The sequence below is a fragment of the Hyposmocoma kahamanoa genome, unplaced genomic scaffold (genome assembly GCF_003589595.1).
Source record: "Hyposmocoma kahamanoa isolate Upper Pololo Valley unplaced genomic scaffold, ASM358959v1 232, whole genome shotgun sequence".
Lineage (NCBI taxonomy): Eukaryota > Metazoa > Arthropoda > Insecta > Lepidoptera > Cosmopterigidae > Hyposmocoma > Hyposmocoma kahamanoa.
Genome location: NW_020653750.1, coordinates 3678507 through 3690091, shown reverse-complemented (window position 1 = coordinate 3690091; position 11585 = coordinate 3678507). Strand labels below are relative to the sequence as shown.

Genomic DNA, 11585 nt, shown 5'->3' with positions numbered 1-11585 from the left:
GACTTTTTCAGCAAAAATACCCTAACATGTGCTATCGAGATTATATTATCATACTGAAAGCCCAATAGCTGGTCATTTTCTATTGAACACAAATCAGCTAAGTCTCACAGAACACAGAAATTATGTTTTACCTTTTTAAGATCCGCTATTTGGATACAGTCAATAAATATTTGAATATTTATAAATATAGTAATTTATTTAGCGGCCGTTTCCAAACGTAGACATTTACTTGCCAAAACAACTGCAAAACACAGCTTATCGTCGCATTATAACCGGTAACTGCCGCTAAGGAATCTTCGATACGACATGCCAACTGAAACGATTTATTTCAATTGCGTGTTTATTGATGATAAAACACGATTCTAGAAGTAATCTATCTATTAACCCCCATATATTTAGTATGCAGTATTATAATGTGACAACAGAGGAACCAGATGTACCATAGTTTTTAAGTATTTACTTGTTCTGTTTGTCCTATGAGAAACTGTGAAAAGCCGTAAGAATTGTATGTTTTAGTAGGTAGTTGTAATGTGGGTTTGTTCAGTTGACAGGTCGGAAACTATTACTACGCTCAGAATGAGAACTCGGTTATAAATAACAATACTTTTATTCTCTCAAATTAATTTAAAGAACCATTCACAAAAAAAGCGCTCATAGTGGTCTTCCTTTGAAATACGTGCAGACTTTTGTTACAAATTCAATGTTCTAAATTCATACCAATATTTAACATTAATTTAATTAACATTTAACTTCTAAGTTTTGCACAAAATGAAACATTATATTTTTGAGGTTTAATATTTTAAGGTGCAATGAAAGAGTGAGGTACAAATTGTAACATATCTGTAAAAAATTACAGTTAGGTTACTGAGATAATTTTTTATTGCATTGGTACATGAGACTCCATGTTACTTGGGAGTTGGGATTGTAACATTCCACTTTGGACAGAATCCATAACTTATGTCTTTTCTATAGTAATTTTTAGTTTGAAGTGGTGGTCAGCTCTGTATATCCTATTCCACTTTAATATTGTAAAGTGGAATGGATATTGTTACAGAACACGTCATAAACCAAAAGATTGAGATGAGATTTTGTTGTTGCCACTATTTGAAGGCATTAAACTAATCTGAAATTATTTGAAACAATAAACAAATGCAAAAGTGGAATGTGCTCATTATAGGATAATAGTAAGAACCAATCCATCTATGATATGAATTACAATTAATATTATTTAAAATGTCGTGTGGCGCAAAATGCCAGTGTCTTACCTCAATATGGAATTGTATCCTAAGTTTGTTGCTGTAATAATGTAGTTTTATATACTAAAGTATTTTAAATGTTTAAATAAATATTTCTATATTTTAAATGTATGTCTTATTTCAGTTAAATTAATTACATTTTGGTCTCTTTAAACAAATCAGATCATTCCTTTAAACAAGGCTCTGTTTTAGTCTGTATGAGAACTTAATATAAACTATATTTCTTGCATACATGCATGTTATTCATCATTTTTTTTTGCCTTAATTTTAATAAATGAATGCCGAATAGAATAAAGAGTACCAGGAAGGTCTTTAGTTTCTTGTAATGTTTTATTGAGCTCCATAATCGTTGCTAATTTAGGCTTTGTCTCCAACACTGAAAATGAACAAAATTTTATTTATTTTTAAATCAAGACATTAATTATATTAATCCATTATTTTTAAACTATTATAATAATATATCCAGCAGCATTTATTTAGTGAATCATTATATTTTTTTATATTCTCTGCTGTGCAGAGGGCACTGCAAATAGGCAACTATGTAATAGGAAAAAAGTTTATCTTACATTAACATTTATTAACTAAAAAATATAAGTAAAATGTACACTTGGGAAACAGCTTTTGAAATTTGACATGCATTTTAAAAATTAGTACTGTATAAGCCAAAATTGTAAATGGCAGCAGGTACAAAACTATGGAACGAGCCAGAGGAGGGACAACAAAGATAATGATTCTGTCTTCTATATTATTATATTTAAAAAGTCACAAACCATATAATATAGTGACCAAGACTCACACTCACAAACTCCTGTTTTGGTGTCGCATAGTAACCTCATTGAATACACATCTGAATCTTTTTTAACTTCTGTAAAGAACTGCACAAATATTGTCTGCTTATCTCCTTTTCTGGCTTCAATTGTATAATATATCTTCAGATACTTTTTGTAATATTTCTTTGCCATTAAAAATGCTTCATGGGTGTCCTTTATTTCCTTAGCTAGGAGTTTTTGATCTGTGAATGACATATAATCAAAATTTTTATTACTGCATTATTTTGTCTATTTTTAGCATTGTAGCTCACATGTCTACATATCCTTTCGTTACTTGTTGTACAATACCATATAATACAATACAAAAATTCTTTATTGTACACCAAAAAAGGAAACAAATACAATACAATTAAATTAAAAATAAGTGGTGGTACAATGGGCGGTCTTATCGCTTTAAGCGATTTCTGCTTATATAATATAATAATATAATTCACAGGAAAAAGACGGCGGTGACGGAGATCATTATTGATTTCCTCAATGCTTCGTGCAGTTTTTCAAGTTGCCGGTGAGTGTAAATTTGTAAATCATCTGCATACAGGTGGTAGGATGAGGTAAGACTGCGGGAAATTGAATTAATGAAGATCGAGAAGAGAAGAGGAGATAAAACGCCGCCCTGTGGAACGCCAGCACTGATGTCACACCAAGAAGAGAACCTCTCATCAATGCGAACCATTGCCGACGCCCATGCATGTAACTATGAAACCAAGAGATTACCGTTGGAGATATGTTAAGAGTGCGTAAAAGTGCAATCAAAATGTCAAAATCAACGTTGTTGAAAGCATTGATGAAATCAAGCAATGACATTACAGCGAATTGCTGTTGCGACATACCATACCTAATGTCATCAGTGATCCTAACGAGCATTCACAGTGCTGTGTCCTGGTCGGAAGCCAGATTGAAAGGGATTAAGGAGGTTGTTACGTATGAGAAAAGGAGTAATTTAGTTATGAACTAGTCGCTCTAGCAGCTTTGATAGAAAGGGAAGTATAGAAATAGGTCGGAAATCAGAAAAAATAGAAGAGTTGGCTTTTTTCGGGAGAGGAGTAATGAGAGCTTCCTTCCAAATTCCCTGATAGAAAAATTAAGAATATACCGGATCACAGGTAAAATCTCGTTAAGTATGAATAAAAACATTTTACGACCAATGTGGTCACTGCCAACAGCATTGGACGAAATAGATTCTATGCCCTTCTTAACATCACAATCAGTGAACTCTTTTAAAGAGGATGGTCAGCAGTTGGAAGCACGGAAAGATAATTTAAAGGTAGATGTTTTAGTCGACCCGTCGAAGGCAACCGAATTAGAGAAATGATTAAGAGCATCAAGGTTTAAATTTTTTTGGCATACTATCTTGACGTGACTTACCAGCTCCCAGCGACCTAAGAAACTTTCAGACTTCAGCCGGATCATCAGTTTCTAAAGAACTGTGAATATGTCGGCGTTGTCCATCCCTACACAACCTATTGCAGTGATTACGACGCTCATTATAGATGCGCTTATTCTCGTCTGTAGGACTGTACTTAAATCTGGCCTTAGCTGTGAGCTTTTTATTCATAGCATTCCTAACATTCTGGTCTAGCCAAGGTGCAGGTAGGGGTTTTATTTTAACTGGCCGTTCTGGTGCATGTTTATCGTAAAGGTTCATCAATGTATTGTTAAACTCAGACACTTTGCTAACAATTGATACAGCATTTACAACTGTAAGTGATGTGTGGAGTGATGCTCATGAAATTGACTGGATTACCCCAGTCAATTTCACAAGCATCACTCCGCAAACAGTTCAATTCCACGAAAATTGCGCTGCAGAAGAATTTTGAGTGTAGCTTTGGGTGGACAGATTTTGTTGTATATCACTTATTACTAGTACAGTCAGCAAATAACCTTGAATCGGACTTCAAACCTCCTGAGTAATATATTTACTGCATGACAATTTATTGCGTGATAGGCCTCTGATACTTTCTTAAAATTAAGAAGGTAGTCTTGTGCTAGGTTCCTAGGCCCTCTAATATCAAAAGCAATAAGAAGCTTCAATGGTTCTAGACCCTAGTAATTGGGATTCCACACGCACCAGCTAAGTTCATCAGTTGAGACCCATGCATTGATGTGTCCTTAGAAATCTGGATATGAGTATATACTCTCATTCAAATGATCCGATTAACATATACAGCACCTAACAGCCTCCACCGCCAAGCGGTTACCATACAAGTCTGCCACATGGAGGTCCCGGATTCGATAGCTAGGTTTAATTTGTGGATGTCTATGTGTGTCCATGGCACCCGCGATACAGGGTTCCTCTGTGCAGGTCTATGAGTGTGTGCGTTAACACTCTATAATACTCCAGAATGGCAATTATTTATTGACCAGGGTTTTGCAATACACTGTGATTTTCATAAGTACAATGTCAACCTCAAGTGAAAGCAAAGACTAGATTCAGCCATGAACATATATGATGCATCTATTACACATGTTTTAGGCCAATGTTTCCTTTTACTGGGCATACAAGTTACTCCTAGACAAGCATGCATGTTTAGTAGCAATGGAGCTCCTTGTGAAAGAGTTCACCTAGAGAAATACTACCACCTTACCTTACCTATTGCTGCCGCTGCAGTCATGCACGAATGTGAGCATTCATGCATTCCAGTTTTGAAGGGTAAGGGTGCTGGGGAATTTACAGGCACATCGGACTTGTCAACCTATGGTCTCAGGGTGACGGGTGCAGCGCCAGTGTCCCTCAATCTTTGCAATTTAAAATTGGAGTGGCACTACAAATGTATATTATAGACAAGGGTGTCGCTTACCACCTGGTGCCCGACTTCTTCGTCTTGTCACTTAGTAATATAAATAAAATTATGTGCTCCAGACAGTGAAGGTAAAAAATTATTGAAATAGAAATTATATCAGAAATTTAAATATATTGACCTTGGCTCCGAGTTGTAATTACTGGTAACACAATAGACAATTGCTGGTCGCTGTTAAGGGGCTCCACAGGTCACACAAAAGATAAAAGGGAACTTTATATAATAATTATAAAGTGTTTACTCTTCAACCATACCTTTTTTATAGGTTTCATATTGAGTTTTTTGTTTAGCAAGCGTCTCTTGCAAGGAGTCTATCTCATCTCGTAATTGTTTATTTTCTTCCAATAAAGATTTCAGCTCTTCTTCGTGACTGTGCACGTTGTTGTGACTAAATTTTTGGATCTTAAAACAGTTTCTGTTTAGAATGTCGTCCCGTACAGAGTACACCCGCGATTCAAACTCAGGATAGTTTTTATTCTTTAGACTGTTTATATCCACACGATAATTCCAATAGTCTTCGATGACCGCCATGACTTCTAAACTGCGAATACTACTTTCAAATGCTCTAAATATTTATTAGATAAAATCGTTATGATATTCGAAAAAGCATCAACCAAAATCTTAACCGCTAGATTTGCATTCAAACTATTTCAAAATTGTTTTTTTTCTTCACGGCATTGGAACACATGCAGTATTAAGCCAACTTTAGTGTTTGAGACAAACAAATAATAGGGGTTTAAATATGAAATTGCCGATTTATTTTACTGGCCACTTTAAATTAAAATTAAACCTGTATGGTGTCCGATTTCAGAGTGAAACGTTTTTCACACGAAAAGTAGAACATGCTTAACTTAAAAAACATGATATTTGATTGTTCGACTTTCAATTGTTTTTACATTCAGCTTTTAACGTGAAGACAGATACAGCGAAAATCTGAGTACCTAATTTTCGAATACGAATTTCCACATGGAGTTAACGTAGCAGAAACTGTCAATGCTGTATTTGGAGAGGATACGGCATACGCAAATACGGCAAACGCCGGCAATACGGCAAATTACGACTTGAAGAAAGAACCACGAGGAAGACCAGTCACAAATGTAAATAACGTTGAATTGAAGGTAATGATGGAAGCCGATCCGTATCAAACTACCACGAAACGTCATGGTTCAATGTTAGCATACCCACAATATGACATATGGCGTTTGAATAATGACGACGGAACTCGCAGCAAAACAGCTTCACCGTTATTGCTCTATGATAACGCAACACCTCACACTGCTTGAGAAACAGTTTTACTACTACAAGACCTGCAGATATAAATTATCCATCATCCTACATATTCGTCGGACCTCGCCCCGACCGACTACCATTTTTTCCCGCAATTTGATTTTTTTTTTGTATGGAAATAAAATTCCCAGGAAGCAGTACAAAAATCCCTTCACACAGCTGTGGAGTCCAGGTCTCCAGACTTCTATCGCAAAGGTTTAAATGATCTTCCGATTACACGGCAGAAATGTATAGACAACAAGGGAAAAAACTTTGATTAAACAAATATATTTAATCTTAAAAAAAATTGTTTTAATTTTTCAGTGCGAAACGGCAATTTCATACTTTAACCCCTAATACTATAATACGTATGTTTATTATAAAAATTTCTTCGTCTTTGTTTCAATTCGATTCAAATCTGTACGTGTTGACCGACAATCAATGATCTTATCCTATCCGACAGCGACAAGTGACAAAATAACAGTTTTAAAAGGAAAAAGTAGAGAAGAATGTACAGTCAAGAGCACATCCTGCTTGACACTTTGTACTTTGGACCGTTCTTACGTAAGCGGCATAGAGTTCGATTTAAATCTTACGTGTCAAGCTTGACGTGCTCTTGACCCTGTACTCACTTCCTTTATTTTTTTCCATCCTCTAAGACACACACACGAGTAATATCGATTCATTCAAAAATTCCATTTTGAAAAAATATATATTTTTCCGGACATTTTTCCAGTTTTTCCTTTATTTTTCCACATTTGACATTGACACCTGCCAAAAGTTAAAGTTATTAAACGAAAACGTTGCAAGCCACAACAAGTGATGGTGTGTGGTTCGAGGGTTTTTCGCTGAACATAGTGAAATCATTTTAAGTGTCGTATTCCAGAACTCAACACAATGCACAAGTCAGGACTCGAGTATTTTTTCTAGTGCTTGAAATCATACTCATGTCAGGACGCACTGGAAACACAAGCACTGGAAATACGACCCTAATGGCAGGGACTTGAGTATGATTTCGAGTGCTTTAAACCATACTCAAATCCTGACTTGAGCATTGAGTAGAATTCTAGAATACAACCCTTAATCTCGTTTTTCTTTATGTGGCTTTTAGCTACACAAGTTTTTTTTTTATAATGCACGCTAAATAAAATTTCAAAAGATATTTCTAAACGTAGGCCATAATATGGCCTTCCAAATTATATTTATCCAATTTTTCAAATATTTCTGAAAATTAACCGACAGCACACACACACGACACCCTAAGACTTTTGGATGATAATGAAGTAGCTGAAAAATTACGAGCTACCCTCATACATACATAATAGTAGAATAATATATGTCGCAATAAAATATAAAATATTCATTTCCAAACCTCTTCCTTCCTTACTCGTAAAATCTGTAAAACTATAAAGCAGAATCTGGCTCACACTTCAAACTGTATATAAAATTATAAAACAAGTTTGTTTGTTTACAAGAAAAAAACTGTGACAAGGTATTTAGGAACCAATCGTATCGTACAAGAGGATAGGAACTAGGAAGGAACCATGATTTTAATAATCCGAGTTCAAATTTTTTCAATGTAATGGTAATAAGAGCTTTAACTTTTTGACAATGTCAAGTTATTAAAAGGTAGGAAAACAGGATTCTAATGAGAAAATTGGACAATGCGCGGGATTTGGAAAAAAGGGATCACAAGAGTTGCTATATGTTTAAGTATTAAAAAAATAATAAGGTTACATATTAATCATATTTTAATATCATTAGCAAGGATAAAGGAAGATAAAACTTTCAGATTGTATACTTCTCTCGGTGTCCTTCTCATTGTAATAATTATAAATTCTTATTCCATTAACAATATAAATGGGAAAAAGGCAACGATATTTATCTAAAAGGGGGCCAAGTTTAGAAGAACGGAGTTGTTCGTAGGCCTTACTATAGCAACATGACAATAGTGGAACTATCCACGTTGCACGCTTTCGTTTTCGGCTTCAATTACGCCGGCGGCGGCAGTACTATAGTAACAGAAGTAGCGTCCGTATTTCAATCGCGACATCAACTGTACACTGAGCTCTTGAGCTAGACTCGCGGCGATAACTACTTGTAGTTAATGTCGACTGCATGCAGTCGAAAACGACTACATTCAGTTAATGCGTGAAGTTGTTATAAACTGCAGGAAGTTGATTACTTCACGTGTTAACTGAAAACATGCAGTTAATCCTTAGATGCTAAGTCTAAATAAATGCAATACAGAATTATGTAACCAACGTGTAAACGTGGTAACGTATGAATCATACGTAGTTTGGTTTTGGTTATGGAAAAAAATCCGTTTTGAAAAATATATTTTTTCTTCTTCTTCTTTTAAATGTTATGGCTCCATCGAAATAATCAATGATTTTGCCAGTGTCAAGGAAAAATAAATATGTACGGTAGTTTAATATTATTATAAAAATTATACAAAAAAAATGGCGACTTCGCCAATGTCCTGTTTTCTATCTTTAATATAAAAATAAATATGTATCCACATTTGACTTGACAGTTATGCCTGTCAAAAGTTGACGCTAGAGTTGAGAACTGAGAATTTGTGAAAAAAGTCAAGCTGGATTTAATAAAATTACATTTACGTTAATACAATTTTATTTTATAATTCGTGTAGAATAAATAATTAAAATATAAATCTAAACGTAGAACATGAAGTCTTCGAATTATATTTTTCCAATAAAATTATTCCTGAAAAAATCCACTATTTGAATAGAAATTCTTCGGAAAATTATCTATCGCTATAATATTGACATTTCATTCATTCAATCTCTCTTTTTTTTTCCAGTCACCTCACATGAAACTCATTCATTCGATATTTTTCACTGCTATCGCTGGTTTACATTTACATTCTAATTTTTCAATATCTGTGTGCTTGTTGGATTAAAAAACGGTTTCTTACTAGTTATTATGGTGAAATTAAGCTTTCCCTTGCTAATTTATCCAGTTTACACCTGACCACTGTTTTATAACGGTACAAGTGATGGAAATGTTATGACTTCCTCGTAAGTTTTGTATTTTCATAGATTTATCCCTGGTTGTAAAATTTAAAGTATACTTTCCTACGTAATAGCTGGTATATCTTTTACAGATTTTCATCGACTAACTTCAATAAGACTTGGAATCCGCTGTTTTATAATCACTATGTTTTATAGCATCAGTGATGAAAAATTGAATAAGTCAAGTTGGACAATTTTCAACTGCGGTACTACGACTTTTATGTCTGTGAAGTATTCTGAGCAGATTTTGTCCAATGGGCCAATGTTTGAGCTGTTTCAAAAATCAAGCTAATGCTGATATCTCAACGTCTTCTCATAGGAAAAAAGATGGTGAGTTATTCTGTTCCTTTGTTACTTTAATGACTGTTGCTCCACATTTATTTACCTTTAGCTTTGACTAATAGCGGTTCTATATTTTTCAGAGCTGACAGAAATTGTCACCACTCATCAAGTACCTGCTATTATGGTGTCAGACTATCCTCAACAAGAACCACTTCTACAGGACAATGAGCACAGTATAGTAAGCTATAAAAATAATGCCGTGCTGCAGAATGCTAATACAGTAAATTCATATGGGGATTGTTCAGGTGATACCCAGAGAATTTCAGACAAAACTCCAAAACCATTTTATCAGAAGTTGCCATCTATTCCCCGAACTATGTCATCTCTTGGCTCCAGTGAGCCCAGGATATCTGAATCTAAGATTAATCAGTTGTATGACCAGTACAAAGATTCATTAGAAGATGCTATATTAGCAGAAGGAATTGAAAATCTTTGCAATGACTTACAGTTAAATCCTGATGATTTCAAGGTTTTGGTACTGGCTTGGAAATTAAATGCTAGTCAAATGTGTAGGTTCACAAGGCCAGAGTTTTTACAAGGGTTGAAAAACATGAAAACAGATTCTATTAAAAATATACAACAGAAGCTGAATGAAATAACATGCGAGTTGAAAACGGATTCTGAACAGTTCAAAGATTTGTATAGATTCACATTTAAGTTTGGATTGGATGTGAGTTCAGGGCAACGGATATTGCCAGCTGACATTGCCATAGTGCTGTGGCGTCTAGTCTTTACCAACAATGAACCTCCGATTTTGAACAGGTGGCTGAGTTATTTAGAGAAGAACTCTCACATTCGAGGTGTCCCCAAGGACACATGGTACATGTTCTTGAACTTTTGTGAGTTTGTGGGGGATGATCTCAGCAGCTACGATGACACAGAAGCTTGGCCCAGCCTTTTTGATGACTTTGTAGAGTATGAGAATGATCAAATGAATCAAAATGTTACAAAAAACAACATGAAGATACAGGATTGAAATCCTATGCCAAATTTAGCTACTATAGGTACTTAAAAATATTGAGACTGATAATTCAATAGTGGATACTGGAGAATGTTGTAAGTCCTATCTCCAGGGTGGAGTTAAGATTAAGATAATAATGAATGTTTCATAATAAGTAAAATTTGTGGATGTAGTGGAGGTAACTAAAATTGTGAGATTTAAAATGAATTCAATGTACATATTATATATATTTTATAACTACATGTGGAAGTATGTGCCTATTTTTAAGTGTCTAGTTTTAGATGTATAAATTGATGTAACATTCCAGTCATGGAATTAGCCAAATCTGTACATATTCCGTATAAGTAGTGTGGGTTGCTTGGAGTGGTGTAAGGCTCTGCTAAATATTTTTGGATTTTCAATGACTTCCATTAAGCCACTTGAAGTTACCTATGCCTTGCACAATCGAAAATTGCCTGGTATGAGTAATAAAACTTCATCTTGTATGTCTATTTTTACTGGTTGATCAATAATAAGGTAACCTTTAATTTTTTCTCCTTTGTTTCGCTTCATTTCTAAGTATACGCAGAAAGGAACCGTCATTTTTTAAATATTTTTATGAAAACTGCAACAAAAATAAATTAAATATGTGTCTAAATGTATAAAGTAAACCCGTGTTACGCCCTCTCATGTGATATCCCACTCAACAATTTATTGTACTCCTAAATAATAGTAATCATAATTTTGAAACTTTGTAAAAGCTAGATTTAGATGTTGCGCTATTTTAAAGTTAGAAGGATGTTTTTACTGTCCATGCTGAAATAAGCTTATTCTGGCGAATTAGGGGACCACCCCGAGAACCATAACTCCTAGCTTAAACCAGAATGCACCGAAAAAAAAGTTGTAAATTAGTCACTAGAGAACTATTTAAAAATAGTCGCTTCTTTGTTTATGATACAACAGATTAAAGTTATATTATCAGGTGTACGTCTAGGAACCCATCTACACATTTTGCATATCACACTGCCTTTTCTAAACATTAAATAGATGGTACATACAAGCAAGTTAGCCAAAAATAATAGGGGTTAAAGTATGAAATTGCCGATTTGTACTGAAAA

The 11585-nt window shown here is 34.5% G+C and overlaps 2 protein-coding genes across 2 annotated transcripts; one reads left to right on the top strand and one right to left on the bottom strand.

The window, feature by feature from the left end:
• Nucleotides 1-663: 663 nt before the first annotated feature.
• Nucleotides 664-5415, bottom strand: LOC113228589. The gene is made up of 3 exons (XM_026461945.1): nt 5139-5415; nt 2053-2268; nt 664-1632 (listed from the first exon to the last, which is right to left on the bottom strand). The coding sequence occupies exons 1-3, from the start codon at nt 5413-5415 to the stop codon at nt 1496-1498; spliced, it is 630 nt and encodes a 209-aa protein (XP_026317730.1). The 3' UTR covers nt 664-1495.
• Nucleotides 5416-9064: 3649 nt separating this feature from the next.
• On the top strand, nt 9065-11495 carry LOC113228527 (DCN1-like protein 3). The gene is made up of 3 exons (XM_026461869.1): nt 9065-9191; nt 9278-9515; nt 9608-11495. Exons 2-3 carry the CDS (start codon nt 9440-9442, stop codon nt 10501-10503), a joined length of 972 nt encoding a protein of 323 aa, XP_026317654.1. The 5' UTR covers nt 9065-9191; nt 9278-9439; the 3' UTR covers nt 10504-11495.
• The last annotated feature ends 90 nt before the right edge of the window (nt 11496-11585 follow it).